This window comes from Lithobates pipiens, unplaced genomic scaffold (assembly GCF_037356315.1).
Source record: "Lithobates pipiens isolate NorthernLeopardFrog02 unplaced genomic scaffold, aLitPip1_a1.2 Scaffold_18, whole genome shotgun sequence".
NCBI classification, from domain to species: domain Eukaryota; kingdom Metazoa; phylum Chordata; class Amphibia; order Anura; family Ranidae; genus Lithobates; species Lithobates pipiens.
Genome location: NW_027507758.1, coordinates 557247213 through 557265259, shown reverse-complemented (window position 1 = coordinate 557265259; position 18047 = coordinate 557247213). Strand labels below are relative to the sequence as shown.

At 43.8% G+C, this 18047-nt stretch overlaps 1 protein-coding gene across 2 annotated transcripts in view; it reads right to left on the bottom strand.

Annotated features, from left to right (window-relative positions):
* Window positions 1–18047, bottom strand: part of CLIC5 (chloride intracellular channel 5) — a 197774-nt gene that overhangs the window by 39489 nt on the left and 140238 nt on the right. For both annotated transcript variants that reach the window (XM_077488949.1, XM_077488950.1), the window contains exon 4: window positions 2925–3031. In XM_077488949.1, the coding sequence (XP_077345075.1) occupies window positions 2925–3031 (107 nt within the window). The remainder of the gene's footprint in view (window positions 1–2924; window positions 3032–18047) is intronic.

Genomic DNA, 18047 nt, shown 5'->3' with positions numbered 1-18047 from the left:
CTCTCCCCCTCTTAAAACGCATGTTTGGATCCTAGTCCAAACCTACCTGAGCTATCCCACCAGGAAGCTGTCCCTGCACACCTCCAGTCATGGGCAGCCAGGACATGCCCTGCAACGCAGCTGTGTACATGTGTGTATACATGCAGCTAGAGGACGGGGAATGCCTCATTTACTTTTAATTGGTACCACACCAGGGACGTGCGGTGAGGTCAGTGGCTGGTGGCACTAGCTAATATCGGAGCCAGATACACACAGGTTACATACGCTGCAAACGTTAGAGTGAGAGCAATAATTCTAGCACTAGACCTCCTCTGTAACTCTAAACACGTAATATGTAAAAAAATGGAAAGTGACGCCTATGGAGATTTTTAAGTACCGAAGTTTGGCGCCATTTCAAAGGGTGTGCAATTTTAAAGCACGGTATGTTAGGTATATATTTACTTAGCGTAACTTCATCTTTCACATTATACAAAAAAATCAGGCTAACTTTCGTTATTTTTGTTTTTTATATTCATTAAACTTTTTTTTTGTTTTTTTTTAAACGCGTTTGACAAATTGCTACTCAAATAACGTGTATTATAAAAAGTTGCAATGACCACCATTTTACTCCCTAGGGTGTCTGCCGGCAGTATAAGGGGCCACTCGTGATCCAGAGCGGAGGCTATTGGAGGCTGTGCATTATGGCAGGGCTGCGTGAATTGCTAAGCTGGTAGCAAGATCTCCATTTGCATTGAAAAATTGACATAAAGTACAACTGATACACAAATTGTTAGGCCAGGCATGTACTGGCCATCGGGACTACCGGGAGATTCCCGGTGGGCCGATGGCTCAGTGGGCCGGTTTCAGTGACAGCCTAGCCAAATGAATGGCTGCGCTACTCGCACAGCCATTCATTTGAGCACCGCTGTACTTCCGAGCGCAGCGCCGCGCACTTCGTCTCTTTCCGCCCCCACTCGGCGCTCTCACAACAATAGTATTGCACACATCTTCGGCCACCTCCGGCCCACAGTCGTCCTTTTCCGCCACCGCTCGGCTTCCCCCGCCCTGCTCCTCTCCGACAGCGCTTTTCAGCGAACAAAACTCGGCTATCTCCGGCGGCCCCCGCGGTAACGGACGCTGTGAGTTTAAATGAGCCGGGGGCCGCCGTGAGAGCAGCCGTCAGGCAGAGAAGTCCCCGGAGCAGACGAGGGAGCCTGGAGGATGGCGGTGCTGCAGGAACCCATCCAGGTAACCGGCCGGCCCATTGAATACTGTGTATAGCACATGGCTATATATTTTATATATATATATATATATATAGCCATATTCTCTCTCTCTCTCTCTCTCTCTCTCTCTCTCTCTCTCTCTCTCTCTCTCTCTCTCTCTCTCTCTCTCTCTCTCTCTCTCTCTCTCTCTCTCTCTCTCTCTCTCTCCCTCTCTCTCTATATATATATATATATATATATATATATATATATATATGTGGTGCTAAATAAAATATAAAAAACATAAAAAATCAATTTGGTGAAAATAATGGTTAAAATAATATGCAAAATCCAACATAGCTAAAAGTTCACCAAAACTGTCAATTAATATTAAAATGTGCATAAAAATATTTTCAGCAAAAAAATCATATATAAAAAATGCTTATTAAAAACCCCCCTTTTTTTTGCACTCTTTTTGCACTTTAATACCAAGGACATAGTTTGGATAAAATGGTTTTAATTATAATGAATGGTTTATATATGAATTTTTTGCTGAAATTTTTTTTTATGCACATTTCAATATTAATTGACACGTTTGATGTACTTTTAGCTATGTTGGATTTTTTGTATTATTTGAATCATTATTTGCATCAAATGGATTTTTTTTTAATGTTATTTTGGTTAGCATCACATCCTTTGCTATATATTCAATTTATCTGTGGGTTTGTGTTAGGCCCCTTTCACACATGCGGATGATATGTCCGTATTTCATCCATCCGTTTGCGGATGAAATACGGACATACATTCATCCCTATGGGATAGCGGGTGTATGCGGATGAGCATCCGCAGACACCCGATTTCCTCCGCCATCGCAACAGTCCGATTCTGCAGACGGAGGAAAATCCTATTTTTCTATGCGTCTGCAGAGCGGATCGGATTAGGACGGACAGACGGTCCGTACGCATCCAATCCCCTTAGAGGATAGCGGAGAGCTGACAGGGTGGTCCCCGCACAGTGTGCGGAGACCGCCCTGTCCGCAGCCGGCTTAGCGGGGACAACGGAGCGATCCCCGCTGAGCGAGCGGATCATCACGGGGCGGATCATTACTGATCCGTCCCGTGTGAAAGGGGCCTAAACCTGTTTGATGTTGGCAGCTTCTCATTACTGCGGTTGATCAAAAATAAGTGTGCACATTAGTTGTTTATTTTAAAATATATAATGCAGAGCCAGACTTCGGGCAGGTGACAAGGGGACACCAGTGGGTAGAGGGGGGGGGGGGGGGCTGGAAAATAAAAGATCACCAGCAGTGTGCTGTCGGCTTCTGAGTTTGCATACTCCTGCTATGTGTCTAGCCGGGCCGTGATGACGTCACTCTCGTGCAAGTGCGCAGCATACTGTTTTTGTGCGTGTTTGCAAAATTGGAGTGGGCCGGTCTGGATGAAGTCCAGGGCCAAATTTTGGTCCCAGTCCAGCCCTGTGTTAGGCTAAATTCAGTCCTTCCCCCATTTCTGCTCCTCACTACTTGTAAGTAAGTATCATGAGTGTCTTTACTAACCAATAATGAGACATGAGAATTGGAAGGGGGTGTGCCTAGTTTAGGAATGAAGTATGGCTCCCCAGCCCTCAAATTGCCCTTGCAAGCCATATGAAAGTACTGCCAAAACCTGTAGGATCTGTACAGGTCTTCAGTTACTTTAGTAGGATTACTTACTCAAGATCCCTTCCGTTCTATTTACCTACCAGTATTGTCTTGCTGTTTGGTGTTTTTGATATACGCTGAAAATTTTGAAAAAATGTCAATTCCAGCTGTGTTGGACTCACGATGCTTTGCTGCCAGCTTGGGGTATCTGTAGGAGGTGATAAATACACAATAAGAAATGAATAAAGTTGATGCAAAGTGAATATGGCAGCATTCAAGACAGAACAACATAGGCTACACATTTCATACATCTAAATCAGGGATCTCCAAAATACGGCCCTCCAGCTGTTGCAAAACTACACATCCCATGAGGCCTTATAAAACTCTGATATTTACAGACATGACTAGGCATGATGGGAATTGTAGTTCCTGAACAACTGGAGGGCCATAGTTTGAAGACCCCTGATCTAAACTATGGGCATGTTCAGGGCCGTCTTCAATATTGATTGGACCCTGGGCAAAACTTTTCTTGGGCCCCCCCCCCCCCATGAAGTTTCGCTCTCCACCTGCTCTGAGACATACAATAAATAGCAGCTAGACTCAAAATCAGTATACTGAATCAGATCAGGCAGCTATTGCGATTGGTTGCCAGAGGTTACAGTGTATCATTACCGCTCACTGACTGGTTGCTAGAGGTTGCACCACACGTTACGGCTCACTGATTAGTTACTAGAGGTTACAGCACATGATTTCTGCTTGTTGATTGGTTGCTAGAGATTACTGTGTATATGACCTCAGGGAGACATGATATACATATCAATGCTGCCGGTCGCCGCTATTTACATATGAATGCTGGTAATTTACATGTAAACGCAGGGTTTGTGGGTGAGTCATCTGTACACAACAATAGGGCAGAGCTGGGCAGCATTAGTAACAGCACTTCACACTGAAATATCAGGACACAGCACAGGACTAAAACCTCAAGGGACAAGGGAATTTAAACTGGGATAGTTGTCAAGTATGAGGCAGCTGCTTTGGGCCCCACAACAATGACAGGACCCAGGGCAGTTGCCCCTTTTGCCCTGCCTTAAAAACGGCCCTGGGCATGTTCACTCCACTCATCCTGAGCTAGTTAACATTGGGCATAACCAGTTCTCACATCTGTACATGTCTATGGACCAGATCAAGTTTTACATCTCTGCTATGGGCCTGTTTATTTGACAATCACATTTCATTACTTAATGTAGAACTAAAGGCCAAACATCTTCTTTTTTTTTTTCCCTGTCGGATTTTTTTGCCATCTCTGCCCTATTGGGAAGGTTTCCCTTTACTTCTTGTCCCATAGCGAAAACAGGAAGGTGAGGAAACCCCTTCCATTGGAGGATTTCCCCTCTATAAGCCCTTGTACACACGATCAGACACTTCGACAACATAATCCGTCAGATTTTTTCAGACGGATTTTGTCCAAAACTTGTGTCATACAAAGCTGTCAGAAAATCTGATCGTTGGGAACATGATGACGTTATTTAGTTACGACAGGACTACGTTCAGGCTAGTAGCCAATAGCTTTGGTCTAGGAATTTTATCTGAGCATGCGTGGCACTTTGTCCAATCGGAATTCTCTACAAACGATCGGACAAAGTCTGATCGGATCATGTTGTCGGAAAATTTTTATATCCAGCTCTCAAACTTTGTTGGTCGGACATTCCGACGGAAAAAGTCAGATGAAGCCCACACACGGTCGGATTATCCGACAACGCGATCCGGTTGGACATTTTCCGTCTGAATGTCCGACTGTGTGTACATGGGCTTACTGTTTTGGTGACAACTCAAACTTTGGGATTTTCTTTGACTTTTCGATGATAACTGTCCCCTGAGGGCAGAGGTAGCAATAACAACCTGCCAGATGTTCTAATCTCTATAGAACTAAAAAAAGGTTTTGCCTTTAGTTATACTGTAGCATAACACAGTAATACCTACACTATATTGTCAAAAGTATTGGAACACCAATTGTAGTAAACATCTGAACTGGGATTTTTAAGCCAATTTAAAGAAAATAAATTTGTACTGTATGTCTTTTTTTTTCAAAGAGTATCTTTATTTTACATATTAAATAAAAATGTATTCATTATTGATAAAATACTATTGACATTGTATACACAATATTCCAAAATTGTATGCATCACATCATAACTGTACACAAATTGAATGATTCTTAAGTGGTATTCCCCAACTACTTGCTGTTCCACCACAGATGCAGATGGTCATTAGTAGATTGGGATAACATGAGCCTTTAATTTAAAGTATTAGGACGTCTGCCTTTACATGCACATGAACTTTAATGGCATTCCAGTCTCTGTCTATAGGGTTCTATATTGAGCCCCCCCTGCAGCTTTAACAGCTTCAACTCTTCTGGGAAGGCGGTCCACAAGGTTTAGGAGTGTGTCTATGGGAATGTGTGACCATTCTTCCAGAAGTGCATTTGTGATGGTGAACGAGAAGCCCTGGCTCGCAGTCTGTGCTCTAATTCATCCAAAAGGTGTTTTATCGGCTTGAGGTCAGGACTCTGTGCAGGTCAGTCAAGTTCCTACACCCCAAACTCGCTCATCCATGTCTTTATGGACCTTGTTTGTACACTGGTGTGCAGTCATGTTGGAACAGGAAGGGGCCATCCCCAAACTGTTCCCACAAAGTTGGGAGCATTAAATTGTCCAAAATGTCTTGGTATGCTGATGCCTTAAGAGTTCCCTTCACCGGAACTAAGGGGCCAAGCCCAACCCCTGAAATACAACCCCACACCATTATTCCCCCTTCACCAAATAATTTGGACCAGTGCACAAAGCAAGGTCCATAAAGACATGGATGAGTGAGTTTGGGGTGGAGGAACTTGACAGTCCTGACCTCATCCAGATAGAACACCTTTGGAATGAATTAGTGTGGAGAATGTGAGCCAGGCCTTCTCGTGCACATCAGTGTCTGACCTCACAAATGTGCTTCTGGAAGAATGATCAAATATTCCCACAGACACACTCCTAAACCTTGTGGACAGCCATCCCAGTAGGGTTGAAGCTGTTATAGCTGCAAAGGGTGGGCCAACTCAATATTAAACCCTACAGACTAAGACTGGGATGCCATTAAAGTTCATGTGTGTGTAATGGTAGGCATCCCAATACGTTTGACAATAAAGTGTATATAGTGTTTTTAGGACAAACAAGGCATTCTTTTGCTGATCTTGTCTTGTAAAAATTTTATTTTTTTATGCAATCCATAGACAAAAATCAAAACAAAATGTAAAAAAGCATGTAAGCCCTCTTCAGAACACAAGTTCCTAGGATAAGAATCACATAGCTACCTGTCTCTGTTGACCCGAGCCATCGTCGTCCCATCATCTATCCCCTCCTTATCCCTCTCTCTTTTGGCCATTCTTACTCTACTCCTTTCTTTTTCTCTCTCTGTTTCTTTTATTGAAGAAAACATGGAATGGAGAATGGGCAGCCCTGTTCCCTATTTAGTAACTATACCTTAGTCACTATTATTGTATGAGACACTAATGTGCAAGCTAACCGCAAATCTTTCTATGACGTTTTTCAATGTACATAGTAATCATTTATTGTACATACCGATTTATTGTGATCTGATGATGCGTGATTATAGTCTCGCTTGTTTGTATGTTATTGCTCTAACATTATGGGTTTACCCTTTCTTGGAGTTCAATAAAAATTCTATTTACAAAAAAAAAGCACGTATCTTTCTCCTTTAGCCAGTGGTAGTTAAAAATGTTACTGAAGATAAAAAGTATACATTAACATCATCATTTTTTATTAAAATTGCTACTAAAATTGTGATTCTGACACAAAGCATTGCAAAGGCTTACAATTCTGTGCTTTTTATTTTTTGTTTGTTTTTTTTGTTTTGTTTTTTAAGTTAAGCACCTAAAAAAAAAAAAATAACAAACAAAAATAAAAAATGTGTCTAAATATTAATGGTTAGAAAAATAGAAATAAAAAATAATAGCCAAGGAGAAAAGGGAAAGAAGGGGTTATTAAGGGCTGATAAGGGTAAACTAAGGGTTGATATGGGGTAAATATGAACATTATTTTTTTACTTAGCATGTTGCTTTAACGTGATTGTAAAGGTTACATTTTTTTTTTTTAAATAACATTCATGTTATACTTATATGTTCTGTGCTGATCCTCCTCTTTAAGGGCCCCCTGCTGGTGCTGTCTGCCCCTCCTCTTCAATATCCCATAGCAGACTCCCATATGGGGGCAGACATGGAGGCTTGCTCCCAGACTAGCTCTGTGTGTCCACCACAGCCCTGCCCTCTGCTTACTGGTTTGACCGAAAGCAACTGGAGCCAATGGCTCTCACTGCTGTCTCTAAGCCCATGAGAGAGAGAGAGTGGCACTGCTCTAAACATCAGACAGGCACAGCACTGGATTCAGATCAGACTCAGGTAAGTATTTAGTGGGGCTGCAAATTATTATTATTTTTTTTTACCTTAATGCAGTCAATTAAGGGTAAAAAACCTTTAGCCTTTACATCAACTTTGACATTATATGTATAGGGAAGCTAACCCCTTGTGATCTATGGATGAATGAAACAGAGTAGATACAAAAGTAACTATGTTACATTGTGTCTTTCTATCTCACCTGTTTATAAACTGTTGCTGTATGTCATTTTGGAAGTTGCTGTCAAATGTGAGAGGAAACAAAAGGCTAGGGCGTACCACACACGCCCTGTGTATTTGGATGAAGTTATTTTGGGCATATGTAGCACACCCAGTGTCCACTACTGGTTATAGATGAAGAGTACAATTTGTCACATCTTGTAAAGAATGAGATGCGCCCCTATACAAACAACAAATAAGGAATTATTCGGATCATCCACTAGGCAACCTACGAAGGAACCTAGGGCCTGGGGGATGTCCATCTACAACTTCTATGCTCCTGAACTAAACCAGGGGGTTAGCGCAATTAGTCAAAGCTCTATATATAACAAATATAACAAGAGAGGATGACAGTAAAGACAATAATGGTGTGAGTTCTCTCTGCACATTGAAATGCTTATTTTTGCATTCATGTATGAGGAGATGTTTTATTACAGATCACTTTACAGCATACATGGAACCATTCATATCCACCATTTCCATGCAAAGCATTTACTAATACCCCCATTGCACTGAGTACATATTCTAGGACTAGCTAATACAGCTGCAGCCGGTTTTCAGGCTGTGTAAGGCTCCATTTACCCCTGAACGTTTCTGCAGTTCAAAGCGCAAAGCTCCAAAACTCTCAACAAATAAAATCCAAATAGAAAATGCAAAATGTATTCGAATGGTGGCTATTTGGCTTTGGGACCTATAGACTTACCTAAAAGGCTACCCTCCTGCAGATAATCGCAGAAAACTCCACTGAGTCTCCCACAGGTAATTTCAAATGGCCCTACTTGTGAATGGAGCCTTCAGTCTATCAGCGCAAGAGCCTGACTGATTGGATGGGTCCTCATATCGCATACTTTTGGTAAATGTAAAGTTGATAGCACAGAGATTGCATGGTCAGATTGTAACTAGTACGGTGATACAAAAAGATAGCAACCACCCCGATTTTTAACTAGCCTTTGCATTATGGTGCACATGGACGGGCTTTGCACATCACAAACAAAAAATGTTTTAACCTGAACAGTCAATTTGTTTTTTTGCAGGCTAGTGATAAATGTGCTGGGAAATTTGTATTTTTTTTATGTATTTATTTATTTATTTTTGCGCAAAAAGCCTTTCCACGTGCACCTAACTTCAAAGGCAAGTTATCATTTTTGTATAATACACTGAAAAGAACACTGCGCTGCCTAAAAGTTTTCAAAGAAGCAAAATCAAGCAGCTAACACAACAAACAGATACATTTGTTTCTAAAAGTAAATAGGTATATAAAGTGTAGCGCTAAATATGATAATCTGGTTAGAACATGCCAGGACCCCCAGATTTACAAACGTGCATAAAATGCTAAATATGATAATCTGGTTAGAACATGCCAGGACCCCCAGACTTACAAACGTGCATAAAATGTTCTAACCAGATTATCATATTTAGCGCTACACTATATATATACCTATATAATTTTTGAATATCTTATTTGCTGGAATTGGCATGGGCACACATTGGATGCCTTCAGCTGCCATTTGCTCTTGCTAAAACTTCTAAAGTGTCCCTGTGCCTTTAAGGAGCAATGGGTTCCCTCCAGGCATACCTGCCCTTATTTTCTCCATTCCTATATATTCTCCAACTTGGAGACTCTCTAAGCCCTTGTACACGCGGTCGGAGATTCCGACGGAATGTGTCCGAACGGACCGTTTTGTCGGATATTCCGACTGTGTGTGGTCTCCATCGGACTGTTTCCGTCGGAGTATCCGACGGACCAAGTTTTCCAACTTGTTGGTAAAATTTTCAGACAAAATGCTCCGATCGGACATACTCCGATAAGGTGTAGAGAATTCCGATCGGACAAAGTGCCACGCATGCTCAGTTCAAATTCCTACACCAAAGCTATTGGCTACTAGCCTGAACGTAGTCCCATCGTAACGTAATAACATCATCACGTTCTGTACGATCTGATTTTCCGATAACTTTGTCCGACCATGTGTATGCAACAGTTTCGGACACAATCCGTCGGACAAAATCCAACGGACAAAATCCGACAAATTTGGTTGTCGGAATGTCTGACCGTGTGTACAAGGGCTAACATAGAGTTATGACCACTCTTTGCAGAGGAGCCATGGAGAGACAGTGCAGCGCACACATATACAGTATTTGCAAATGTGTGCAACTACTGTAAACCCTGAGTTGTTAAACAGGGTCAATTTGTTTGTTTTTTTGCAGGCTAGCTGGTAAGTGTGCTGGGAAACTAGTATGGTAACCCCAAGGAAGTCAGATCAAAAAGAGAAAACCTGTACAGATGGCATTGGTGTGAACCGAGAACTCAAATATTTTGAGTGCTGTCAGACAGCTTGATGCAGCTATGTAAGTGGCCACAGACTCATACTTTGTGAGGGTGAAAATTATCGAAATGCCCTCACAATTTCCACCAGAATAAGTGCCCCATTGGAAGATATAAAGGAAACAGGAGAGGGCACCCACTAAGTGCAGTATATAGAAAAATACTTTATTAAAAATCTGAAGTGGCAACTCATGAGATACATAGGAATAAGAGCATGTACTACACCCAGTGCCGTTTGCTGTTGAGCCTCAGTGTGTCTTCAGGAGCCAGATGCTGCTGTAAGGAGCTGTGTAGAAACAAATCCTTGAGCCACTCTGGAGTGTATGGACTGAGCAAGACCAGAAGTAATGTCACACCTAGGAGAGTCATGGGGAGCATCACTACATGTTTCAGAGCTAACTGCTTTTTTTTCAACTGGCATGAAAAAGGAGCAGTTAGCTGTCAAACATTTTGTTTCTGGTGTCCTACACAGCTTCTGGCAGAAGCATCTGCTTCCTGGCTCCTGAAGACACACTCAGGCTCAACAACAAACTGCACTCGTGGATTATATGCTCTTATCCTTATGCATCTTGTGAGTTGCCACTAGGGATGAGCCAAACATCCCCCGGTCTGGTTTGCAGCAGAACATGCGAACAGGCAAAAAATTTGCTCAAACAGCGTTAAAATCTATGTGACACGAACGTGAAAAATTAAAAGTGCTAATTTTAAAGGCTTATATGCAAGTTATCGCCATAAAAAGTGTATGGGGACCTGGGTCCTGCCCCAGGGGACATGTATCCAAGCAAAAAAAGTTTTAAAAATGGAAGATTTTTCGGTAGCAGTGATTTTAATAATGCTTAAAGTGAAACAATAAACATTCCTTTAAATATCGTGCCTGGGGGGTGTCCCTAGTATACTTGCACATTTTTGCAATGTTTAGAACAATACCACAGCAAAATTACATTTCTAAAGGAAAAAATATAATTTACAACAACTCGTGGCTATAATGTATTGTTGGGTTCCGGCAATATAGATGAAAAGCATTAAAAAAAACGGCATGGGGGTCCCCCAGGCACTATATACTCTAAACAGCAGTATATATACTATACGGTCAGCCCTATATACTCTGCAGAAAATTGGGCCTTAAGCCCCATAGACACTATCAGATTTTCTGCTGGTTTTTGTCTTCAGATTTACCAAAACCATGTAATGCAAGGGCCTGCCTGATTGCATACAAATTGAAACGCCTAAGTTTGACCTTATATTATATGGTTTTGGTAAATCTGAAAAAAAAAAACAGCAGAAAATCTGAGTGTGCATGGGGCTTTAGGTGTTGGTGGCACCAGAACCAGGGCAGTCTTTAATTTTGATTGGGCCCTGGGCAAACATTTTCTTGGGGCCCCCCTCCATTCTGAGACATACAAAAAAATAGCAGGTAGACTCAAAATCAGTTTACTGCAGCAGATCACGCAGTGATTGCAATTGTTTGCCAGAGGTTATAGCCTATCCTTACCGCTCACTGGCTGATTGCTAGAGGTTACAACATATAATTTCTGCTTGCTGATTGGTTGTTAGAGGTGACTGCACATTATTACCACGCACTGATTGGTTGCTAGGGGTTACAGCACATCATTACCACTTACCGATTGATTGCTAGAGATTAAAGCAGATCACTACTGTTCGCTGATTGATTGCTACAGATAAATGCACATCATTACCACTCACTGAGCAGTGGAGCAATCCCAAATAAAAAAATAGCACATTAATACATATACTACAGGAGAGGGTCAGAGACTGTGGGCATACTGCAGGAGACAACCAGAGACTGCGGGCATACTGCAGGAGACAACCAGAGACTGCGGGCATACTGCAGGAGACAACCAGAGACTGCGGGCATACTGCAGGAGACAACCAGAGACTGCGGGCATACTGCAGGAGACAACCAGAGACTGCGGACATTCTGCAGGAGACAACCAGAGACTGCGGACATACTGCAGGAGACAACCAGAGACTGCGGACATACTGCAGGAGACAACCAGAGACTGCGGACACACTGCAGGAGACAACCAGAGACTGCGGGCATACTGCAGGAGACAACCAGAGACTGCGGGCATACTGCAGGAGACAACCAGAGACTGCGGGCATACTGCAGGAGACAACCAGAGACTGCGGGCATACTGCAGGAGACAACCGGAGACTGCGGGCATACTGCAGGAGACAACCGGAGACTGCAAACATACTGCAGGAGACAACCGGAGACTGCGGACACACTGCAGGAGACAACCAGAGACTGTGGACATACTGCAGGAGACAACCGGAGATGTGGACTTACTGCAGGAGACAATCAGAGTTATTTATTACTTATAAAACGACATGATTATCCAATCCTTTCTCCCTTTTAAAAAAAAAAAATAGTTTGTATGTCATTTTATATGTAATAAATAACTTATTTTATATAAGTTTTATGTTGTTGTGTATCTGTACCGAGATAGTCCACCATACCCAACTGGGCAGGAATTATTTGTAGGGTTAGCCTCAGCAACTACCCTTCTAGTCCCACACTCCCCTGTTTCTCTCCCTTTAGATTGTAAAGTGCTGCACAACCTGTTGGTACTATATAAAATCAATAATATTAATGAAAAAACTACAAGTACTGTTTTCCGCTGCGATCACGCTTCTCAGCACACAGTTCATTCAGTTTTCCTCTAGTTTTATAATAGAAAGCACAAACGCGTATATGGGCAGAGCGCAAGAGGAAGACGAGAGCCTGACATTGCACCTTCAATCTGCAATGCAAAATAGTCAGGATTGTTATCCTGGTGGAATTGTCAGTGCAGCCCTGCTCACACCATATGCTCCATGTACACAGAACCTCACTGGGCGAATGACAGCCTGGTGGGTGTACCTACCCCACCTCCCAGCCAAATAACAGGCAGTTTGCGAATACTGTCTGCTTCAGCACTATTTCTGATTGGACGCTGCCATATTTCTAAGACCGTCTTCTGGAAGAAGGGAAACAACCTGCCATCTATGAGAGTCCGTCTTCATTAAAAGCCAGTATAGAGGGGGCGGGGCCGGGAGCTCCACTGATGCTTCCACTCCAATCACTGGCTCTCACTACAGCCGCTCTGTTCTCGGCGCACTTGCTGCATGGGGCGGGGTCAGAGCATCAGTGGAGCTCCCATCCCCGCCCCTCTCTGCTGGCTAGCGTGGGAATACAGCCTTCTGTGCGCTCTGCAAAGCCGTCATTGGGGGCCCCAATTCACGGGTAGTGCGGGGCCCCAACAAAGATTGGGCCCGGGGCTGGTGCCCCGTTTGCCCTGCGCTAAAGACGACCCTGACCAGAACACTGTAAGCCATCACAGTTACTCTTGGTGAGTGCAGTAACGGGCCCTGCTGTCAAATTCTATATCAAAAATTGTAATTACATGCCCCTGTTAAACAGAGGCAGAAAAATTGAGCCTTTGGTGGTGGTGGTGGTGCCACAACACTGTAAGTCCTCAAAGTTACTCTTGGTGGGCGCAGGAAGTGACCCTGCTGTGAAATATTATATCAAGATTTGGAATTACATGCCCCTGTTAAACAGGGGCAGACAAATTGGGCATTTGGTGGTGGTGGTGCCACAACACGGTAAGCACTCACAGATACTCTTGTTGGGTGCAGGAACAGGCCCTGCGTTAAAGTATTATATCAAAAATTGTACTTAGATGCCCCTGTTAAACGGGGGCAGAAAAAATGGGGCTTGGGTGGTGGTGCCACAACACTGTAAGCCCTCAGAGATACTCTTGTTGGGTGCAGGAATGGACCCTGTTGTGAAATAGTAATTACATGCCCCTAGGGGAAGAAAAATTGGGCCTTGGGTGGTGGTGGTGGTGCCCTAAACTAAAAATATTGTTGGAAGCTAGCATCATCAAGATTGAGGAGGAATAGGAGAGTCGGTATAGGCAGTCTTCAAGGGATCCCACTTCCATAGAAAATTCATTCAGTTACATCAACATCAGGTGCTTGATAGCCACTGATCCAAGACTGATTCATTTTTATGAATGTGAGCCTGTGTGCAGGCGCACTCTATGATCCTATAAATCAATGACACACAAACTCTCGCCCTCACACCTGTGTATCACCACTGTTCTAAACGAAAATAATAACACTAAATATATAAATAAATAAATCTCTCCAGCTGCCACTATGAATAAACAAAATGTGCAAACAATATTTATGTGAAAAATTGGAAAAAGTGGAGCTCAAACAAATCAATGTGAATCTGCACAGTGCAAAGTACTAAACGAATATATAAATTAATAAATACAATAAATTGATACAATAAATTAATACAATAAATAAATACACCCAGTGATTAAGGTGACAAATTATCACTAACTCAAAAGAGTGAATCAAATGAGTCCAATAAATTAACAATATGTCATTTACTTAGTGATTGTAAAAACAGTTCATAGCAGTGAATATTGATTAGATGAAGGCCAATGAATCTCAAATAAATTATTCCAAACAAAACTCTTCCACCGAACCACAGTGTCTGTGACTCCACTCCCCTTATGTTCTCACACTCACCAGCTGCATATGCCTTACACTTTTGTGTTTGGCTACAAGCGCCTTGACCCTCTTTTCATGGGGGTTAACCACTTTGTGCCCGCGCTATAGCCAAAAGACGGCTACAGCGCGGACGCTATCTGCCGGGAGGGCGTCCCTGGATGTCCTCCTATTTACTTCCCCTCTGCGCACCGCCGCGGGCCCGCATCGGGGAAGTTCTGTGCTGGCCGTGTCCCTCGGACACAGCCAGTCACAGATCGCTGTAAACGGCCAATCACAGCCGCCGTTTACAGCGCGATCGGTGTGTCCAATGGGAGATGATCTCATATGTAACATATGAGATCATCTCTCATCGCCGGCTCTCCCTCCTCACACAGACAGGGTGTGAGGAGGCAGAGATGAACCGCTGCAGAGATGCAGCGGTTAGTGAAAAAAAAAACAAATTAAAAAAAATGAAAAAGTGCCCATCTGTCCCCACTGCCACCTGCCCCCACTGCCATCTGTCCCCACTGCCACCTATCAGTGCCATCTGCCCCCACTGCCACCTGTCAGTGCCATCTGCCCCAGTGCCACCTGTCATCAGTGCCATCTGTCTCCAGTGCCACCTGTCATCAGTGCCATCTGTGCCCAGTGCCATCTGTCCCCAGTGCCAAATATAAGTGGCATCTGTCATCAGTGCCACCTGTCATCAGTGCCACATCAGTGCCACGTGTCATCAGTGCCACATAGTGCCATCTGTCATCAGTGCCATATCAGTGTCATGTGTCATCAGTGCCACATATTAGTGCCACCTGTCATTAGTGCCACGTATCAGTGCCACCTGTCAGTGTCACGTGGCATCTGTTATCAGTGCCACGTGTCATCAATGCCATGTATTAGTGCCATCTGTCATCAGTGCCACGTATTAGTGCCATGTGTCATCAGTGCCACATATTAGTGCCACGTGTCATCAGTGCCACGTATAAGTGCCATCTGTCATCAGTGACACATATTAGTGGCATCTGTCATCAGTGTCATGTGTCATCAGTGCCACGTATTAGTGGCATCTGTCATCAGTGCCACATCAGTGCTACGTATCAGTGCCATCTGTCAGTGCCACGTCGGTGTCACGTGTCATTGTCCTGGTGCTCCAGGGCCTTCAAAAGTGTAATAGGTAGTCAACAAGTTAGATGTGTAATTTATGCTCCTAGAACACGTGATGGCACTCCCTGCATTTTGGGCCTCTCTAAGTGGCTAGGCTGTGGAAAACTCCCACACATGTGGTATCGTAATACTCAGGAGGAGTAGCAGAATTTATTTTGGGGCATTATTTGTGGTATACACATGCCAAGTGAGAGAAATAACCAGTGCGCCGTGAAGTAAAGGTAACGTCCCTGCCCATGCCTGCTGGACCATGAGTCAGCGGTAATATGCACCTTACTGCTGACCACCCTGTCCAATGGAGGCCAAAACATTGCCTTCCACATGCTGGTTGAGAGCCGGAATGGCCTTCCATGAAAAGAAATGGCATTTTGGAACCTGCCACTAAAGTACAGCACATTCCACAAATTCACTAAAGGGGGCAGAGTCTACCAGCTGAAAAGGCAGCAGTTGCAGTGCTAGCAATTTGGCCAAGCTAGCATTTAGACGCTAAGCATGTGGATGGCTGGGACCGAATTTCTTTTTATGGTTCAGCAACTGGGGAAGGGAAATTTGCCTGCTAGAATCAGATGGTGGTGTACTGCTAGCAGATTGGCTGCAAGTACTTGGGACACCTATTGCTATACCTTCATTCCTCTCAGTGCAGGTTTTTGAGATGACTGGAGGTATAGTAGGGTTGGAGATCCCAGATGAGAAGCAAGGAGAAGTCTGCCTTTTTCTTTGATGTGGGTCATTCAAGTCCTGTTGCTAACGGACAGCATGGCAAGTCGTAATATGTCTGGTCAAGCATGTGGTGCCCAAGCGGCTGCTATTCTGGTCACGCTTGATCCGCTTCAGACATAGGTTGCAAACAGCAATGGTGCGATCTGCTGCACACATATTGAAAAAGGCCCACACCAAGGAACTTTTAATTCAGTCAGCAGTGCCCTGAACCTGCGGAGCTCTGCAGTGTGATTCAATAGAGTGGCTGCTCTTAAGCTGCCCCCTAGAGAACATCCTGCTTCATTGGAGTTGTGCCTCCTCCTCCTCCTCCTCTATTCTCTCAGGCACCCAAGTACAGTCAGTGACCTCATCATCCCCTCTCTCCTCGTCACTTGAGCAAACTTGGAAGTATGCTGCAGCTGGGGGAACATGACAGCCAGTTTCTTGTCCTTCTTGGGCTCCCCCTCTATCTAGGCTTAAGTTACTCCCTTCCTCAACCTGGGAACCAACATCAGAACCTTCAAATCGCTGCGTATCCTCCAGCAGCATGTACCCGACACTGTGGTTGCATAATTCTGGGGACTCCTCCATGCATGGTGGTGGCGCTACGGAAGGAGTGACTGTGGACAAGGAGACGGTGGAATAGGCCGCTTTGGCAGCTGTGTTGGAAGGCAAACTACTCTGAGCCTGGGTGACAGAGGATGAGGATGGCTTTGTTATCCACTCCACCAACTCTTCTGCATGTTCTGGCTCAATAACACGGCCAGCAGCAGAAAAAAAGGACAAGCGTGCCCCACGGCCACCTGCAGAGGATGCAGCATATCCACGACCAGCACTGTTGACTGTAGACACAGAGGCTGGTTGCCCTCTTTTAGTGGCCCGCGAGCATCTTCCACTCCTTGGTGGCCTTCCGCACATGATGTATATTTTGTTTTGCAACACCGCACTACACTGTAGTAGATGTGTGTATACCAACAGAAGTGTAGTAGAAACTGTACTACAGCTGCACTGTATTGAGAACTGTGTACACCACCAGAAGGGAGGCGGCGCCCTCTATTGAGAGCACAACCAATGTGACAGCAATACCAGCATGCCAGGAATGTAATTTTTTTTGAATCCCGGTAATTTGATGGGTTTAGTTCTGCTTAAGGGCCAGTTCACACCAAATGCAGTTCCGTGTGCTTTTTTTCTGCACTAAAAATGTATGCACAGTGTTTTCCATGTTTCCGGTCAAACTGACTGCATGGTGTGAACTAAAACCATTGAAATACATGGAAAATACTATGCCCGCATTTTTTGCAGAAAAAAAGCGCACGGAACTGCGTCTGGTGTGAACTAGCACTTAATGTGTATCCTCATATTACATGGATTTTGAAAATCTCTATAGATTGTGAAAAAATTATACAAACTGATTGCCCATTTCAAAAGTGACAGTTTTTTTTCCTGAGATAACTAGGCAGGAAGGCCGCAGATTATTACCTTCATTTTAAATATTTTTGATAAGCTCTTGGTACACATCAGTCTACATATGTTATTAGACCTCTTTCACAGATAGTGGAGAGGTGTAATCGGGAATAGGGTGATGACGGATTGTGTCGGTGTGTCTCACCTGCAGGTGTGACTACAAAGAGCTACACACACTACTGCAAGACATGAAAGGCGGACATGAAGCAAAAATATTACAGACAAAAAAAGTGGCGTTTTGTCATGGGAAGGCGAAGCAGCTATTGTCCTTCTATAATAACACTACAGACAGGAGCAAACAAAGAGGGAGAGGAGAGATCATTGTGATTGGGGCTGTGTTCTGTATTCATACTGTCCTAGGCGGTGAGAATAATGCACCTTTTTATACAGGCTCCT